We start from the raw sequence: 21,000 nt of genomic DNA, 5'->3' as shown, positions 1-21,000 counted from the left end.
GAAAATAGAAAAATGTTGCCTGTTCTGATGATTCTTGATTTGGATGTTAGCATCAGAATTTAGTGTAAACAACATTAAAGCATGGATTCATCTTGCCTTTTATGGGCGTTTCAGGCTGCTACTGGTGGTGTAATGATGTGGCGGATATTTTCTTGGTATACTTTAGACCCCTTAGTACCAACTAGACGTATTTTTAGGCACCACACCATACCTTAGTATTGTTGCTAACCAGGTCCATTCCTTTGAGGTCAAAGTGTAGCTCTCCTGATGACTGCTTTTAGCAGGACCATATGCCATGTCACAAAGCTCAATTGGTTTCTTGCACTTTGCTGAATCTATGTCATCAAGAATTAAGACAGTTCTGGAGACAAAAGGGGACCCATTGATAGCGAGACGTATCTGCTGGTCCAACCTATCTGGGAAGACAGCACTAGCTAAAGATAAGATAAGCTACATTTTCTTTACTAATTACAATTACTCAAAAATCTGTATTGATGCTGTAATGTGTTAAGACATCAGTTTGTTATAGCTACAGACAACAGATAATTTCAAGCATACTTTATATAAAAAGTACATATTAAAGATATCTTACTAATTACCTAACTATTGCAGAATTAGCAGCAGTAGCAGCATCTGCTACTCTATAGAATTTGTTTGGCACTGTTAAGCTCCCTTTAAATAAATAATTTAGATATTATATTAGAAATTAGATATACAGATATCTTGATATGTTATTTTAATTCAATTTTAAGTTTTGAAACTTTATTTTTTCTATTCATAAAATGAAGTTTGGAAAATGGTAAACCTTAAGTACAACTATAAAACGGTCAAACAGTAGGCTTTTGATACTTATTCGACTTACTGATCGTCTTATTGCCAACACTACGCTCGCTGAACACCTAAAGAAACACAACATGAACTACAGTATACAAAATTCATTCCACTCCAGGTGTAGCAGACCGCTTTGGACCTCGACCTTTCGGGAAGAATGTTTGGACAGAAAAGAAGCTTTAGTTTAAGTCTACTGGGAATGCTTTTTATTGGCAATGATAACCTTTAACTTCAGAAGTATATGAAGGCTCTGCTTAGATTGTTGGTTCATTACAGCTGTCCCCATGGGCCCCCTTGAACTGATGCTATTTTTAACACCCTCTTGGAGCTTCTGCGGGTCATATAGATGATGCAATGCTGTAATATTGTCTCTTTGTCACCTTGGTCACAGGAGCATGCTTCAGTAATGAGAAAGGGATCTTGTCATCAAAATGGAATTACTTCTTCATATTGATGGAATCTGCACGCCTATATATATGTCTTAATACACCTAGTGCTTATGGATGCACTGCTCCCATATATGCTTATTCACACCCCCACACACATACAGATAGAAAGGTAGATGCTGTGACTTAATTAAATTCACAAGTTAAAAACGCATCAACAGCAGGGAGCTGCAAACACGCAAGAAAAAGAAATACATAAATTTACTTTGTGACTCAGAAAATGTCTCCACAGTCCACATCTTAATTGTCTCAAAGCTTTAAAACATTTTTCGAACTTGTCTGCATCTCTTTATCTCCTCATTTGTGGCTTAATTATCCCAAAAGCCATAGATTTAATGCATATGATCTTCAAAATGCGCAATTCACAAGCACTTGCAGACAAACACACATGCACGTAAAACCTACACGTTCTGAGTCATTATCCCCGGTCTTTGTCACATCTGCTGGCTATTAATCTCGCCCATTTACCTCCTCAATAGTCAGGTTGAATAGAGGAACAACAGCAGGTAAACACGCCGGCAGGTGTACCCGAACAAACAGTTTTGGCCTTACAGAGCATTCCTACTGATTGGAGATTAATGTGCCCATCTGGACCTCATTAGAACTTAAATATGTGATGAAACTTTCTCGACACGTTCTTTAGGATGAGCATAAACAGAGTAAACTGGGACTTTTCAGTTACAGGTTTTGATTTCAAAGGTGTAGTTGCCAGGATTTGGTGTGTAATGATGAACTTGTGTTAGTCCTAAAAACAGCAACAAATGTCACATATGAGTGCAACATAATAGCAAAAACCAGTTGTACAAAACACAGATTTTGCTGCTAATGAGCACTTCCCAGAGGGTCGGTTGTTTGACCAATGCTAAATGTCAGCACAGGTCAAAATTCTGTAGGTCAATTCTGTAAAAGTGTTAAGGTGACATTGAGCTCATTAAAGAAATAGGTACATAAGAATATACAGAAACTGTAGTGACTTGACTGGATCAACTGGAGGACCATACGTTGTTTCTGTGTTTCATTTATTTAGGCTTATAACAATTCTCCAGATCCACAGATTGGTTCATGCTTTGGTTTATCTTTAAAGGAGATCTTTACACTGTTTACACTCCAAGTTAAAGCACAAACATGTCCACCCATAGGGTAGGAATCACGACACTTTGGTAATGAATTTTTACCAGCATATCTGTTCTCAGTTGCTTCTCCTGTGGCTCAACATTTTCTGATCTTGCGATTTAAGTAAGTGCTACTTGCTAAAACTGGTGCTTCCAGTGGGGTGAAGTCTACTCACTCCACTTTGCTCATTTCCCTAAATCATTATTATTATTCTGCATCTGCATCTAATGGGCCTAATGGTTGGGATTCAGAGTAAATAATGCATCTGAGTTAGACTGATTTGCAGAAGAACATGAGGCAAAACTGCTCATTAAAGCATGCTTAGGGAGTATTCTCAAAAGCATTCTCTGTATTTTCTAGTACAGTCTCTGTGGATTTACTACCAGTTGAAAGGTTAGCACATTTTTGAATAACTGGTCAACAGTTAAAATGTTTGAACCTGCTGGGAAAAGTGTGCTGCGTTGTTAAAAAAAAACAAAACAGGAGAGTGCTATATGTAAGGTGCTCTCGGCATCAAGAATTACAGGCAAAGTGCCCTTTATAAAAGCACTTAACTAATGTGGTAGTTGCTTCATTGGAAGCTATTAGTGCTTAACTGTGGAGAGTTATAGCTGCACTGAGATTTCCAGGTGTGAATGTGGAACCAGTTGCTCCTGAAAAGAGCGTGGATGGCTGTCAGATGCATCCTGGATTAACAAAAAAACACTGGGATCTTAAATACAAGGCTTGTTTCCTTTGCTTTCTCACAGTGACACATTGCAAGACTCACTTCCTGAAACTATTTGCTTTCTGTTTCCCCCCAGGTAAATGGTTTGGCCAAGGTCGAACATGATGAAGCAGTGGTGGAGGCCATCAGGCGAGACCCTATCGTTGTCCAGGTTCTCCGACGTACCCCCACCAGAGCCGCGGCGGCTGTCGTACAAAACGGCACCAGCTCGCCGCAGGACGTGTGTGTGGTCGATGTGTGCACGCAAACAGACATCACCTTTGAACATATTATGGCACTGGCCAAGCTTCGGCCTGCTACCCCACCAGTCCCTGACATTTGTCCCTTCCTGCTGTCTGACAGGTGAGGGCAAGCATTTACGTAAAGGTAAATGAGTGTTAATGTTACACAGGATGGAGATCCTTCCTCTAAATGTTTTTAACCACAACTAGGGAATTATACTCTTCCTGGCCCAAATGAATCTGAAGCTTACCGGAGGTTTCAACGCCGTTTTCTTTCATTTCCTAGTAGCTATTAAGCAGCCGTATCATGGTTTGGAAACCCCCTGGAACGCTAAGTACTCTGATATCATTATGCAGAGCCAAACCCGCATGTAATAATTGCTTCGGTGTGCTACATCCATTTTCTGTAATGGGACCTTTTGCTGGGCGATTAAAAGCCAATGGGCTGATAGAGCAGGCATTTTGATGCTACATCCATTCTGTGGCTGTTTACAGGGCTTGGCTTGGCAACAAATGAAATCACTTTGTCCCATAAAACTACGAATATGCTAGTCGTGGTCAGTGATTACAGAGAGGCTGTTACATTGTGACAATTTTGCAGAGGTCATGGCTTTATGAGGGCAATAGTTGATTACCAAATTGCTTGTTTGGAGTTTTGTGGTGAAATGAGAATCATTATTAAGAAATGTGATATAAAATAATAACTTACAATAGCTGGCAACATAGCTGTCCTTTATATGAAATTATACAGCCCTTGTGTGGTGTCTGCAATATCGCTACATGGATTTGAACAACGTCTGTCTATTTAATGATCTGACTAAACTGAAATAAACTGCCATGAAGCAAAGAGATAACCAGCACATATTTTAATGATCTTTAACATTCTACTTTTTCTTCTTTCTAGCTGTCACTCAATCCACACTATGGAACATGAGTTTTATGAATGTCCAGAGTACCTGTCTAACACCACAGCAGATGTGGAGAGGATCGTAGAGTATGAGTATGAGGTACAGTCTTGCATCATCTTTTCAGTGATCACTCTTAAGAGTATGTGTTACATTTTTTCTAACCAGCCACCGTTAGGGACCTCTTCCTCGCACCTCGCATACACAAACGTCTTTGCTAAAAGAAAACAAAATCACCTTTTTGTTTGAACCTACACCAAATTTACAAATGAAAAGAACTTAGTGGAACAATAAGATAAAGAAAACCTTGCATCCTTTAGACAAACAAACATGGGGATAATATATGCTATGAAATGATCTGGATGGACAACCTATAATGAGATAATCTGGCAGCTAGCTAGGCTAGACTGTTTAGGTTAGGTTTTAATTTTACGCTACAATTCTAGGAGTCCATAGCACTAGCAATAACACAGCCCTAACATTTGCTTTTACAAGCTCAAATTTCCATTATGAGTGTTTGTGTACAACACTGAATTCAGTTATAACAAAATGAAAGCAGTTGCCACCTTGCAGTGCAATAAAGTAATTGTTTAACTTAATAGCAAAAACTGTAGCAAAGTTGACAAAATTAGCTTAAAAAAAACTGCTGTGAACTCAGACATGTAGATTTATTTACACAAGTGGCCAATCCTGCTATACAAGTACACATGTACTTCTTCCATAGGAATTAGGTGGGTAAGTAAGCCAGGTTCTTTACTACTACAGACCTCTGAAACAATGCACTTTAAACATATGATATCAAAGTGGTAATGATTTGGGTTTGTTTTGCAGCCACAGGACATGGGCACTTTGCTGTCATTGAGTTGACCATGAACTACACTGTATGCCAAAATATTCTTATTCTGGAATCAAATGTGAGGCTGTCTGTCTAAAACTTGGTACTGCAACAGGGCAATAATCCCAACAGCAGACCTACGAGAGAATAGCTGAAAAAGAAATGAATCAAGGTGTTGCAATGGCTCCGTCCAGAGATCAACCTGACTGAAATACTGTGTATGGACCTTACAGAACAGTGCATAAACACGTCTGCAAACCTTAATGAACCGAAGCAGTGCTATAAAGAATAGTGGGCCAGAGTTCCTCCACAACAAAGTGAAAGACTGATAAAATCAGACAGAAAATGATTACTTCAAGATATTTCTGGTTCTACAAGCTCTTGGATTATTGGGTTGTCCTTAGTTTTTTACAGTAATGCAGAGAGTCCTGTGAAACCTTTTCACATAACGGCACATATTTCTGCATTCTTAAAGTTTTCTCCTGGCACCAGCAGTTTAAAATTCATAAATTAAAATACCAAAATCTGATATTTGATCACGACCAATGGCATTTCCAGTTTACATCCTTTGCTTTCTGCTATTTCTTTCTTGTTTCTGCAACTGACTTTCCAATAAAAGTCCTTCAGTACGCATCAAAACTCTATCTGTACCTAAAGACAGACATTGCACAATACCTGTGGAATAAAAACCTCATTTAGCTAATGATGTTATTTTAATAAGAACAGATAAAACTTATTTTCCATTGATGTAGGAGAACAGAGGACACCATGAGTCAGTTATACACAATCTAAGAGGATAATACAAGGTTGGTCAAGATGTACGATGCTCACAAATCTACCAATACAAGAAAAATTGCAGACTGCAGTAATAGAAGAAAATTGGCCACCCCTTGTCAAAGCAGCATCTGCTCTTTAGATTGTTTTGTATAGCATAGCAAAGTCCCTGGATTTAGTGCGGAAGGCCATTCTTCATATAATTGTACAAAAAGAAAATCCCTCTCTGAAAAGCCTCCCAGTTGAATTACCTGTATGTTTTATTCACAGGCAGTTAGTTTCCCTTTTATCACGAACTGTCTGTCAGAAATATTTGTGCGCCTTTTCAGTCAGTCACTTCAAGCTGAATAGAAATTGTGAATAGAGCAAGCACTCATTGTTTCAGTGAGAGGGAAAAAAACTTGTAGATGAAATCTGTGGCATTTTAATTAAAGTGGCTAATCATTTCAAACAGCATCTGTTGTATATCATAACAAGAGTCTTTAGCCGTGAAATTCAAGGCAAGTTCTTTGCTAATGCCAGAATGTTAACATGTTCACAGTATATACACAGCTATGCAATATTTAGCATGTCAATTATAATTCTAGCTTCTTATGACTGCCTAACTAGCTATTAGCTGAAGCTGAAGGGAATTTCAATTGTGAGGTCATTGTTTTAGACCAGTAATTAACTTGTTAAAGTTAGGTGTCAGGGGACCACTTAAAATACACTAATCATTCATCACGTTTAGCTGACAAGGCATTTAACAAACAAGCACAAATGTGGTGCTGCCTTATAGGTGCTATTGTAAACGTGACGGGATCATCATTAAGATGTGTTCTCTGGGCACCAATAATGACAAACCACAGCTGTGCATATTCCAAGGCAATGCGTCCCAGATCAGGACCATGTGTATTGAGCAAGGTTTTGTTAGCAAACTGCTAAAAGAATTTATCACAACCCACTTCGGTATGTACACCTGTTTAACTGCTTGTTAATGCTAATATCTAAATAGCTCATCAAATGACAGCAACTTGATGCATTTAGGCATGAAGACAAAGCCAACATGACTACTGCAGCTAAAGTTCAAACCGAGCAAGAAAGGAGAAAGAAAGATGATTTAAGTGACTTTGAACATGGCATGGTTGGTGATACCAGACAGGCTGGACTGAGTATGAAACTGCTGATCTACTGAGATTTTTCTGCACAATCATCTCTGGGTTTATAAAGAATGTTCTGAAAAAGAAAAAATCAATTCAGCGGCTTATCTTATCTTATCTTAATCAGACTGCTTATAGCTGATAGGAAAGCAGTAGGAACTCAAATAACAGTATCTCTGAATGCGCAACACATTCACCCTTGAAGTAGATGGGCTACTTCAAGGGTTCCATTTACCATTTACCATTTACAGCAGTAAAAACCAACACTGGGTGCCATTCCTGTCAGCTGACAACAGAAAACTGAAGCTATAATTCACACGGGTTCACCAAAATTCAATTTCTTCTATGAAAATGAAACAGGATCAGAATTTGGCATCAGATTTGTCATGAATCCATACTGCCTTGTTTTGGCCCTAACTATACATTGTTTAAAGCCACAGCCTATCTAAGTATTGCTACTGACTCTGTCCATTCACAGTTTACCGGCAGTATCTTCTGTTGGCTGCTTGCAGCAAGGTAGTGTGCCATGTCACAAAGATTAAATGATCTCAAACTGGTTTCTTGAACATAACAATGTACTCAATTGGCCTCCACATTCACCACATTTAAATCCAATAGAGCACCTCTGGGATGTGGTGGAGCAGGAGATTCACATTATGGATGTTCAGCTGACTAATCTGCAGCAGTTGTTTGCATATATATACTATCGTGCCAGTATGGACCAAGTATCTGAAGAAGAATTAAAAAAGTTCTCAAGGCAAAATGGGGTCCAACCTGATACTTGGTGTGCCTAATAAAGTGCCCATTGAGTGTATATCGTTTGGTTGAGTGGATGATTTATGCTTATTGTTCTTAAATTTGCTAATCTCTAAGTTTCTTTTTCCTTCTTACTAAAATCTTGTGATTAAAAGAGCACATTTACCACGTGCACTTGCAAGTGTCTCCATTGTGACAGATGAACCGTACCAATCAGCCAGTAGACCTCAATATCATGCCAGGTGACAGTGATGGGTGATATTTGCTACTCCCGAGGTGCCTTCGCTGGTTTAATAGGCACTTCCTGGTTCAGTGAACTGCATTGTGGGTCATTAGGGTATTGTCTGCTGCCAGCTGTGGTCTTACCTTTACAGTCGTCTGGATAAAAGATTCTCCTGTGTGGGTCTGGGGAAGGTTGAGGAGCGGAGGGCTTGTGTGTGGTAATAGCAGTAGTATCAGAACAAGGTCAGCACACACATCTATGCACAAGCACACACATCAAATCAGCTGTCTACACTTTCCTCTGTCCATTCATGTGTATCTAACTGAAACATGAATTGCTTTCCTGTTGGATGAAACAGAATAGGGCTGCAATTCCCGGGAACATTACTTCTGACTGACAGGTTTAGCTTCACTTCAGTTTGATCGTACACATGGGTACCCCTGCAGTCATAATACCCTGCCAAATGTACCATACCACAATATCGTCAAGTAGCAACAGACTTTCAAAGTAGTTTTTATGTGGATGCTTTGATTACTATTCTAAAAGATAAAGTTCACAGTTGAATAGCAAGCCATTGCAGTTAGGGTACCCAGTACCATGCGGGTATGGAAATGGGTATTTTCTTCAGACACATCTTTTATATCCACCTACCAGGCAAAGTAATATTGAGGAACAACGGATTTTAATGAAGACTCAGTGTGATCACTAGGTTGCATAGTGTGGTTAATAAAGTGGCAGCTGCCTGCCAGACAGCATTCAGTTATCTGTTTGCCAAATTAATCCTGTTCTAATGTCGTAATTATGGACTGTCAACAGGTGCCAAACTTCAAATGCTGAATTTTTAATCTTCCAAACCAAGATTGAAGCAAATACTGGTATGCAAACAGATGTGCAAGAACAAAGGGTCCTATTGAGCGCTGGGTTGTGGAAGTATAAAGCAAAATGAAAAAAATGCAAAAAGGCCTAGTACCACTTTCTCTGGATCAAAATGAAACAAATTTGAAAGAATTGAGAAAAAACAAACGTACGATGAAACTGCAATATTTCTGCAGTTATTTCGAGCTGTAACTAAACTCTCTGCAGCAGGTACATTTCTGTGTTTCAAAACCCACAGCCCCAAATTTATAGCTTGGTTTTTGGACACTCTGCCCCTAACAAACAGTATTTCCTTATAAAGCTGGTAAAGACTACTACTACTACAGTCACATCCGCTTAATTCCCTAATGCTTAATCAGTTGAATTCAACTAAGCTGAAATATCTCTAACATAACTAACAGTTAAAAGCTGAAAAGCTCAGTGAAGCTGAAGCAAAATGTGAACACTAAGCCTGAAAAACAAGTAAAATACAGAATGAACAAATGTACTATTACCTATTTACCGCAATAAATGGCAATCAGTGGGAAGCCTGTCATTTAAAATCATCCACAATCTTTTTCGGATTGACTGAATTATGATCAATATAAATTCAAAGACCGCTACTTCGAAACAGCTAAAGCTGAAAGGATATCATCAGCATCATCATCAGCCACAATGAGGACACAATGAGGCAGTGAACATTACACTTGGCAGCTATTTCTTTTAAAATGAAACATGAAGTAACAGTTAAGTGCATATAAAAGTGAAATGTTACTACCAGATGTTTAATGTGGTAATAAAATGCCACCCATTGTCAATGTGTCGTTATTTCTCCCATATATTTGTAACATGTGGTAAATGTGATCCTCCCTATTTAGGCTGGGAAACCACATCAGTTGTCATATGCATTGCAAGCCGGATGAAATGACTTTTTAAGTCATTGCTGTGCCATGCTCCAAACTCAGCGGCACAGATTATGATCCAATCATCACTAATCAAATCACTTCATAGCTTTAGCACCCGTGGATCCAGGCATCCAGTAATCCACTGAAACCTGGCGAACCGCCCAATGTGCACTGACGTTAGGCATTAGTGCTGCCTGATCTCACTGCATGCAGTTGTTATTTCACTGCCAGGGGCTGTACAAATCAACCAGTGTACTAAACTGCTGAGGAGTGTGGCTTGTCAAAACCAGCACATGGTGTTGCAATATTGTAAACTCAATTGCACGCCCCACCCAACCTCTGAAGGTCAGGGCTGCTTCCACAGGGGGATAACATGCCAAAGAAATTAATTTCTTCCCCCTGTCAATCTTTGCCATCGTTGCTTCCCATGACAGAAAAAAAGGGGGCTGGGGATTTTTAATTCTTGCCCCCTATGAACACCACACCCACCCTCAGCGTCTTTATACCCCACAATCTATCCCACACAATCCATCCCCCACCCCGCCTTTCATATCACAGCAGTGAAATGAATTTGGCACTGAGGGGTTAATAAAGATTACCGTTGGAGTTATCTTATGCATTACATTTAGACACAGCTGAGATCAAAAGGAACCAGTTGTGAGTCAGGCTAAATTGAGAGAAAATTCCTGTGGGAGGGTATCAGTGAATGAAATGGCATCAAAACAGCCATCAAAGATCTGCACAGTATGCTGCCACATGTTCGGTTTACGTTTGACAGACTTTCATGTTATTGATTGACAGATCGCTTGACAGGGCTCCATTTGAGCCTATATCTATATATATGATGTCATGCGATACTTGGACTATATAAATTATTGTGCTGTATGTGTTTCTGCTTGCTTATCGTGTTTGGTGATCACTGCAGTTATATGTCTCTTTAAAGCAATACCCGGTAAAACAACGTGGAACTGAAAAACCTGCTCGGCCTGTAGATTCTCAATGCTGAAAATACCCAAATTCAAAAGGCTTCCTTACAAATCTTCTGCTGATTAAAAATTCTGTTATCAGTACGACTGACTAGCACCCTGCTAATCTGGCAACAAGCTGCAAAGACTGATAGGTTTTTGTACACGATAACACAATGACTGACTGCACTATAAGTCTTTACTCAGAAAGTATATAAAGTCAAGTAAGAAAGAAAGTTTTCAACGGACTCTGAAGAATGTGCAGTCTCGTGAAAAACTGCCTTGTGGAATCACCTTTACCTGCAATAACTTGAAGGTCTTGATTCTCTTCTGTTTTTAAGCCATTCTGTTGAAGATTTGCAGGTGTTGTAGTAGTAATCATTGTCCTGTTGCATGACCCAGTTTGGGCCAAGCATTAGCTGTCAGACAGAGGACCTCACTCTAGAATACTCTGGTATACAGAGGAGTTTGTAGCTGACTCAATGACTGCAGTCTGTGTCCAGATCCCGCGGCTGCAAAACAATACCTTTCTTTTGAGTAAAATGGTCCCGATCAAAGAGTCCTTACTGTTTTTCTTTTTATGTGTGTGCGTGTTTCTGCAACAGGAAGTGGAGCTATGCAGGCAGAACAGCCAAGAAAAGCTGGGCCTGACACTGTGCTACAGGACTGATGATGAGGAGGACACTGGGATCTATGTGAGCCAGGTGGGGACAGAAACAACACTTCTCATAGAAAACTGTCCTGCAGTGAAGCCCTTAAAAATAAAAAATGATTAAATTCAATAAGAGACAAAGCTGCCTGATCACGTAATAAACCGGGGCCCCATGATCAGCTTTGTTTGGAGTGATAAAAAGTCAAAGAAAGGATGAAATCACAGAAGAATTCTTGTTTTTACATACGAAAGCAGAGCACATGTTTGCTAGTCAAATATAAACTCAGAATAAGACATGCATGAACAAAAAAGGAAGTCAGCTTTGAAATGTGATTCCCTTCCTGACTTTCTCATTCCCTCCTCTTAAACAAGTTTGAATTGAAGGTTTTAATAAGCTCTGAGCGACAACCCCCAACACACAATATATTAAATGGCACATTTAGTGGAATCCACCATCTGAATGCCAAACGCACAAATGAAAGAAGAAATGCATTACGGATGTTCTTTTTTTTTTATTCAAATGATTTGCGCTGCTTCCTGTTGAAAAAAAAACCTTAAATAACACAAAATGAAAACAAATTATTACATTTTTCCATGACAGAGCTGAATGAATGATAGAATTATAGGGGCTGCGAAACGAATTCAATAATGTTCAATGTTTAGTTTGACTGCAGGTGCAATTTCAATCCCATTATGAACACAAAAGGCAAGGCTGGGAAAAGTAAGAGCTACAGTGAGGATTAGCTCAGCAACATAAGGAGATAAATGGCAGAAACACAAAGACATGCAGTGTGGTTAGCTCATTTTCAGTCTTTTCAGAAATAATTTCATACACACTGTAACTCTGCGAGATGTCACTTATTCCTCCGGTTTTTCACCTGTTAGTTTTCGAAAAGCATGAAAAGGAGAAAAAAAGGGAAAGAAAAAAAGCGCAGGCACCTGCTGAAGCTCGGCAGATTGTGACGGCTCCAACCGACATAACAGATCTATTTTTATACATTTGATAGAAGGATAGAAATGCTAATTCCCAGTATTATAATGCATGCGGTATTGGTGTAACTTCCAGAAAGGCATGCTTTTTTTTCTTCAACCCCACTCCACCAAGTTTCGCTTTTTCTGCATATCGCTAAATCTCTTGATCTTCAATGCAAGAACAACAAAGTTTATGAAGTAGTTGTTGAGGGCTTTGGGTGGTGCCGTAGCTTATATGCATATCCACTGAGATGCATTTTGAAAAATATGCACTGCTGCGTCATTCTGCTAAACACAACGATGTTTATGCCACAAACACATGTTTTTAGTTTCTTCTTTCCCTTCTTTCTCTCATTGCTTTTATTCACTGCTTCGTATGTATCTCCATTTCCTTTACATGACACAAGTACCTGAGAAAATCAACCTGCATCATATCAAAAATAGGAGGCAAGAAAAATGAGTGTCATTTCTATATCAAAAAACAGACTTTTCTCCAAACATGACATAATCAGCATTGATTTTCAACTTCTTTTGTGCAGGTTGAGCCGAACAGCATAGCGGCAAAAGACGGGCGCATAAAGGAAGGAGATCGTATTCTGCAGGTGGGTATTTTCATGTCAGTGCCCGAAGTACATGAACAGCAGGTTATGTTATGAACTGACTCTGTGTCTGTGCGCAAGTATTCTTCACAGTCACATCACTGGCAGCATGTGATCTTGTACAACTGAACAAGACAAAAAAAAAAAAAGAAAACAGCAATACTCTGTTTTTCTATGTTTAATCTGGACGTCCGCCAGCTTGTTTTCGAGGCGGTCCTTTTTAGAGAATATCCAAGCGGCTGGTGTCTCCAGTCTTGGAAAGCTTTTTAATCACCTCGTTTTACCAGGGAAATTAAAGTCCTTAGCTGCAGTTACACCAGGCATTACATCAATTCTAGGATCGCTGTCTTTCTCTGGCAATTTCTCACTGTTCCTCGTTATGCAGAAACAGCCATGGGGTCACAGTGCGTACAGTGTAAAGATGGCACAATTAGCTGTGTATAGACGAGACGGGCTGTCAGCACTTTATTTATTAACGGTGAGAAATGTCAGTATTTTCAGTAAATTGTTGTGAGGCCTAAGGGGTTTTAAACAACAAAACATGTGCAGTTCTTTACCTTCAATTCAATGTTATATATATAGCGCCACATCACAACATCAGACTGAGTTAAGGTACTTTATATTGACTGCACAAAATAAAAATAAAAAGCTGAGAAAACCCTACAATCATGTGACCTTCTATGACCAAGTGATTTGGCGGCAGTGGGAAAGAAAAACTTTTTTAACAAGAAGAAAACTCCAGCAGAACCAGGCTCAGGGAGGTGTGGCCATCTGCCACGACCAATTGGGAATGATCAGATGAAAACAGGACAAGACAAGACATGCTATGGAAGAGAGCCAGATATGAATAATAACTAATTACTATTTGATATTACATTTAAATGTCTTAAATAATTTTCCTACTGGTATGCAGGATAAACAGTGAAAGGGCTTGCAGGTGTGTGTGACCAAGGTCCCTCGTTGGGTCTTACGCTGAGCTGCTTGATGGATTTTATGTTTTTATTTTTTGATCTACAGCCTGTTATTTTGCATTTTCTTATATTCATACACATGTTCAGATAAAATATGAATTAATATGTCAGTGCATATCAGTAAGTGCATGTATTTCTACATTTATTTAAATACCCTCATAGTACTCATGCAACTAATTCACTGTAAATGTAAATGCTTTCTGCTTCATTGGCTTGCACCAATATGTTGCTGGGCTGTTTAAGCCTCTAGAGACGCACAGTCTGTGAGGTGTGCTGCTGGCTTATAGAACTGTTTGCCTCTGGCCTTTAAGTTCTTTAGAAGACAATTAAAAAATGAGGCTTCAAAGCAATCACTTATCTTTAGATTTTACTGTGTCTCAGGAACTCACAGTGATTCAGAGGGATAAAAACTGAAGAGTTCTCAAAGCATCTATCTTAAACACTTAACGCAGACTTAATATTATTTTTTTTAGCATGTTACAGAACTGATCTCTTTCTGACGCAAAATCAGATCATTTCAATCTAACAATCACAACTTTGTTGTTTTTTAATATGTCTTTACCTGCACCTTTTTCTCCCTCCCAACATCCCATCCTCTGCTTCTTTTAAGCGTGTCTCAGTATAATCCTTCACATTTCGGTTTCTGTTGTTGTCTCCCCCAAAACACCAACACGTTTTTTGTATGAATTTCCTTTGATTTTTGTTTTTAATTCCATGTGTTGAATTTACCTTCTATTATTGTTGTTTCTTCTATTTCTTGTTTCTTTATTTCGTTCTTTGTGTTTTGTGAGCTTTTACAGTATTTTCTATTTGCTACTGTTTTCACAAGTTGCAATTGCATTTGACCTCTCTGGGCCCCCGTACTTCTGGACTTTTATTGGGACAGTATCTCACCGCAACCTTACGACATACCTTGCCTCTATCACTTTACCAAACTCTCTGATGGCAGTTTTTGCCTTTTCTTTGGCAGTGGCTTAAACAGTCCTAAAGAGTGGTTGTGGTTTGCACCACAAAACAAAGTGACCCACACTGTTCCTTTTTTTTTTATAACAAGTGGAAAATGACAGGTGGATCGTGTTACAGCCAGCAAGTGCAGTGTTAGATCCCACCACAGCAGCCTGGATCTCATTTTTCTGGTGGACACCCTGAATGTGTAGCCTGACATTCACACAAAGGAGTTATTTATTCATATTGCATAAATCAGATAAGTCGTCTTATTATTGATGACCTCGGTAAGCAACATCTCAACTTGCTTCTAGTCTGAACAACAATATACCAACATTACTCCTCCTCCATATTTATTGCATTCAGCACTCCATTCTCTCTACACTGTTTCTGTTTCCCGGTACTATGAATGATTGTGGGGAGCAAGGCCTGCTGTACTCCTGGCCCTATTATCTTCTTCTGACAGGCCCATTACTCTAGTGAGGAAAAGATGAACGCCACCTGTCAAAGAACAGTTAATTGTATGTCTGGATGGTTTGGTGAGAGTAGACTCTTGTGAGGTCGGACTATGCACTCTCGAGTGAGTCTCTTTGCTATGAGTGCAACAGCGAAGACGTGGAGAGTGCCAAGAAAGAAATGTATTAAAAAAAGAGAGGAGGAATGGAGGAAGAAAAGGGTATAAAGGGGGATAAAGATCAAAAGACAGTGTGGTCAAGGTGGCTTGCTAAAACATTTGAATTCATTTTATTTGTGGTAGGTATATGGAGAAAAAGCATTTAATTTCTTTTGTAAGATATGCAGACTGTTGTGTATCAGTTCTTTCTCACTGACAGAACCATCTATTCTCATCTTGATGTACAGATAAATGGCTGTGAAGTACAAGACAGAGAGAAGGCTGTTGCCCTGTTGTCAAGTGAAGAAGCAAGGAGCATCACACTACTGGTGACAAGGCCAGAAATCCAGGTAAACACACATACACACCTACGCAGCCTTCCTGCCCTATCTTGACAGCCTGTGTCATGTCAAATAAAAGCACTTGCCTCCCGTTCCATTCCTGTCAGTGTGATTGGAGTTCCTGCTGACACACAAACACTTTCATTCAAAGCCAAAGAGAAAGAGGGAGGTTTCTGACAAGATGTTGTGATTTCAGTTAGATGAGGAGGCTGGATGGCTGGACGATGAGCAACAGGAGCTCATGGAGGAGATCCTCGAGGAGAGGAGGAAGCAGAAGGAACATGGCTTTGACAGGGGAGATGAGGTAAGATGGTACGCTAAGTGAAGCAACCAACAGACAAAGTGTCCATTAAAAGTACAGTGGTGAAGAGAGACTGTTTTGGCGTTGTTCTAGGCTAAGGAGGGGAGGAGGCGCGAAGGCCCCAAGACAGACCCAGGAAATGCTGGAGTGATTAGATGTCTGGGCTGTGTTGTGTGTCTATTTCGGTGATTTTATATTGGGGTCAAAACGAACCAGACAAACAAACACAAAAACCCCCCCACAAAAAATGTTTACTGAAAAATATCAAAAACTAAGAAATACCGGGGCAAATGGGTGGTAAATAAGCTATTAAGTAATTATACAGATTGTACTTGAAAAAGCAGCAAGTTGTATAAAGTATTAATAAAATATTTTTTAGAAAATATGCAAATTAATTGTAATTTTGAACAAATAATAATAATGTTTTTTTCTCTATATTAATTACATAACTAATTATGCTTTGAGATGAAATATGTTTTGCTATCATCATCATTATTAATATTATTATTATTTTGCTTCTCACTGTAAATTAATGTATGTTACATATTTAGGTAGATGAGAGTTAAGCTAAGGTTTTATAGCATCACAGCATGAACTAAAGCATGAGAACCTGTTTGACCGAGAAAGTGAGGTCTGGACGTTCTTGACTAGTTATTTTCACCACCTGCTGTACTTGACTGACCCTCAACATGTACTTTTGAAAACAATTCAGACATTGCCTTTGCTGCTGTGCCGATATTATCCTAAAACAGCAGTTTAGGTATCTGCAGGCTTTTAAATCCTTATGCACCACCTAGCTTAACTTCATGTAGTTCATTGAAACCTTGATGGTGTTAGTTTTTTTAATCTTTGTTTATGTCCAAAGATAAAGCAGCCAAGTACATGTTTTGTTTTTTTTAGAAATACCTTACCTTTTAATAATTTTCTCCTGTACTTAGTAGAACCTTTGTGAAACTACAGTGGTCCCTCGTTTATCGCGGTAGTTACGTTCTGAAAATAACCCATGATAGGTGAAATCAGCGAAGTAGCCAACTTTATTTTTTACAATTATTACAGATGTTTTAAGGCTGTAAAACCCCTCACTACACAGTTTATACACTTTTCTCAGACAGGCATGAACATTTTCACACTTTTCTCTCGTTTAAACACTCTCAAAGTTCAAACCTTTGTAGAAAAATAAGTCCAGTATTGTAGAAACCAAAAGCACCCGCGGTTGCCTTTGACGGTGCAAAACGTTTTGTCGACAGTGTTGTGTTTGTTGGGGAGAAAACTTACAAACACAGTACAACACTTCAGAGTCACACTGCTAGCGATCGAAGATTTATTTAATTTGACAAGCTAAACACATTCTGTACTGTACAGGAGACACGGCACGAGATTGATTGACAATGGTCTATTGCCAATCAGGACGCAGAACACAATGCGCTGTAAGGAAACAAACAAAAAAATAAAAGCATGCAAAACTGCACCAAAAAAATCTGCGAAACAGCAAGGCCGCGAAAAGTCAACCACGTTATAGTGACGGACCACCGTAAATCATTGACAACAAAGAATTTATGGTCTTACAAATGATTGAAACATTCATAAACTAATACAACTGTTTCTCTTTTAATACTCCAGAATCAAGCTGAAGAAGGGATGACAACAGACACAGCTACATGTTCTTCCAACAATCAAGACAGTGGGTTTGGACGCAGTACGGACAGTCCGGAGCACCAACCACTGCTGGCTAAACTCCAAAGAAGGAGCCCAGCTCATTGCCTAAGGGAGCGGTGGCGGGCAGAGCATCCCCACACCAAGCGAGGAGCTGTTGTCCCACGGGAAAACCAGAGCACGAGAACACTGTCCACAGGCCAAGGCCACGAAGGGGTAGGGAGTGTTCGCAATAGTGGAGGTGGGATCTTAGGTTTGGAGAATCGCTTCCAGCAACTCTTGGAGCTCAAGTGTCAGATCCGAAACGGGGGTGAGTGTGGGGTGTACTCAATTCGACACAGTATAGAGTGTAGCCTTACTGAACAAGGGGGAGAGGATGCCGATTGCGTAGATGACATAGGGGGAGGGGTGGAGCAGGAGTTGAGGATGCTAAACGAGGAACTGCGCAGCATTGAGCTCGAATGCCAGAGCATTATGCAGGCCCATCAGCTTCGCCAGTCCCATCAGCAGGAGCACTCACAGCCGTCGCCCTGTTCACCAGGAAGGAGCACCAAAGATGGACACAAGCGGCACAGCAGGCTGGCTGACATTCACGAACACCCAGAGAGGTTGGAAGCCGATAAGATGCGCGAGAAGGATAGCTCCAGTGCCTACAACACAGCAGAAAGTGCACGCTCAACACCACTGGGTATGGAGAGATCTCCTGACCACTCTCTGCAGAGACACATCAGCATTACCAACCAGAAAAACCTCAGACTGGCTTCTTCAACACCCTCAAGCCCTATTCCTATCCCCAAGCCCCAGGGCACATCTAGTCGTAGCAGACAAGCAGATCCAGGTCCTGTAATCTCAAGCAGCCCTGATCAGAGCAACCCTTCCAGGTCTGAGTCGGACCCTGCTCTGCCTGCAGATGATGAGAGGTGTGAGAAGAAAGGGAGGACCAGAGAGTCAAGGAGAGGGCTTCCTTACGCTTCTTCATATCACACGACCCCTTATCATGGCCAGGGAGGATCTAAGCAACTTCAGGTATAATGCATGTGAACCTGATGCTGCTGTGGCTTTGAGTAAAGCGCATATGAAGAACACCTCATTGTTAACCCTGTTTTCTTTGTTGCAGAGCTACATGCAACTGCTACAGCAGCATTCATCCGTGGAGTATTCGCAGAGCCAGCTGAGTCTCCTCAGTGTCTGCCGAGATCCCGTGCACCGTAACGGACGCCCTGGGGAACCACGACTAGAGTGGAAGGTCAAAGTTCGAGCTGACGGGACGCGATACGTTGCCCGGAGGCCTGCTCGTGATCGCATACTGAGGGAGAGGGCGCTAAGGATCAGAGAGGAGAGGAGTGGAGGCATGACCACAGATGATGACGCCATGAGTGAGATGAAGATGGGCCGCTACTGGAGCAAAGAGGAGAGGAAGCAGCACCTGGCACGTGCCAGGGAGCAAAGAAAGAGGAGGGAGTTTATGCAAAAGAGCCGCCTGGAGTGTTTAAAGGAGGGACCACTGAGTGGAGCTGAAGGCAGGAAGGAGATCAATATCTTGGAGCTCAGTCACAAAAAGATGATGAAGAAACGAAATAAAAAGATCCTGGATAACTGGATGACTATTCAGGAGCTGATGAGCCATGGGGCCAGAGTCCCAGAGGGCTCCAAAGTCCATAATGCCTTTCTTTCTGTCACAACTGTGTAATAAAAGATATTAAGTCAGGTAGACAGCAATCGAGGAACTACTGCTTGTTTTTTCTTCTTTTTTTTAAGTGTACATTTCTGAGATTAAATCAAATACGTTAACGCCGAAGACGTCTGTAGCATTCCCAAAGCAACTCTGGAACTAACACTTTAAGAATGTTTGAATAGTTCAACAATCAATTGCAAGACCTCGGCCATACAAACTGTTTTTTACGCTGGCATTTTGGTAATGCTCCCTGCTTCTGGTAGCGCGTTGGTTCAAACAGATTCACGTAACAGACTGAGGGACCAACACATTAACCTTGTGTATACCATGTACTGTGTCTCCATTACTCTCGTTTCTTTTGTGTCATTGCACATGAAGCGACTTCACTTGCCTCGATCGAGGTGTTTGGCTGTTTTTTTTATAATGGGGGAAATACGATATTTTTCACACAGCTTTTTGTAAAGAAATTTTTACACTGAATGTCAAAGTACTGTAAGCATTTTATTCTAATTTCTTATTTATGTTTATTACCACCAAATCGTCGATGTCAGAAGTGACACTAATTGATTGTATTGTAGCCCGCAGTGAGAGAGACCTCATTACATTGCTAAAGGACTACGACTCCACATCTAAAACCACTGCTTTTATTGTGTTGATAAAGTCACTTGAGTCAGACTTGTCTGATAAGCAGCACTGAATTTAAGGCACTGAAAGACTCAATTTTGCCATCTCAAAAGCTCATTTTGTTCATGAGCTGGGAGGGCTTTTTTGATACAGCTTTACCTCAACTTACAGAACAAACTGACCTGTCAAGTATTTGAATTTTGGGGCAAAAGGAATGGCTGACCTTCAACCCTCCCTTTGAAACATAATCGCGTGAATTGTGTTAAACATGTTAAACAGACTCTTATTTATATTGTTTACTGTCGTTTGTATTTATTGTAAATTCCTTTTTATAGTCTGTCTAAAATGTTTCGGTGCAGCTAGCCTTGAAAAGGCAACACTTTTCAAGGTGCTGTCAATGAAAATGTATAATATTTGCAGCCTTTCAACTCAGTCTGCTGTTTTCACTGTAAAGTTAATTGACGAGGCCTTGAGTTCAGTATTTGTTGATGGTGATATTTGTAATAAAAGAACAATAAGAAAAAAAATCTGTAGAAAGATATTTTTTCAGTGAGTAATCACCTCCTGTTCAACTGCATATCTACCCAAATATCTAGTAAGCCAGTCACATTCTTAGTTATCCTGCAATAGGGTTAATCTGCTGGAGACTTCCCATGATGAATTGAGCATTTCTTTTTCACTCATCATTAGCACTCATTAAAAACTCACTCTCACTACTATATATTGCTATTTGTCCTATTCTCTTGTCCTGCTCTCTTCTCTTTCCCCTCACATCCACCTGGTGGTGGATGACTGCCACTCCCTGAGCCTGCTTCTGCCAGAGGTTTCTTCTTGTTTAAAGTTATTTTTTCCCACTGTTGCTTGCTTACAGCGGGTTTTCTGATCATTGAGATTCTTCCTAATACCACGTGCTACTCCTGTCAGCTAAGAAAAGTAAACTGAGGCTACAATTTATACAG

The 21,000-nt window shown here is 40.1% G+C and overlaps 1 protein-coding gene across 1 annotated transcript in view; it reads left to right on the top strand.

Moving 5' to 3' along the window:
• Positions 1–20,537, top strand: part of pdzrn4 (PDZ domain containing ring finger 4) — a 47,390-nt gene extending 26,853 nt beyond the window's left edge. Inside the window, exons 2-9 of the mRNA XM_082510340.1 lie at positions 3,194–3,459; positions 4,243–4,345; positions 11,301–11,399; positions 12,859–12,921; positions 15,696–15,797; positions 15,985–16,092; positions 17,710–18,768; positions 18,860–20,537. Of these exons, the coding sequence (XP_082366466.1) occupies positions 3,194–3,459; positions 4,243–4,345; positions 11,301–11,399; positions 12,859–12,921; positions 15,696–15,797; positions 15,985–16,092; positions 17,710–18,768; positions 18,860–19,432 (2,373 nt within the window). The 3' untranslated portion in view covers positions 19,433–20,537. The remainder of the gene's footprint in view (positions 1–3,193; positions 3,460–4,242; positions 4,346–11,300; positions 11,400–12,858; positions 12,922–15,695; positions 15,798–15,984; positions 16,093–17,709; positions 18,769–18,859) is intronic.
• Positions 20,538–21,000: the final 463 nt, after the last annotated feature.

Source organism: Aulonocara stuartgranti, assembly GCF_965226115.1.
Source record: "Aulonocara stuartgranti genome assembly, chromosome: 17".
NCBI lineage: Eukaryota > Metazoa > Chordata > Actinopteri > Cichliformes > Cichlidae > Aulonocara > Aulonocara stuartgranti.
The sequence above is the reverse complement of the archived record's forward strand: the minus strand, read 5'-3'. Positions and strand labels throughout refer to the sequence as shown.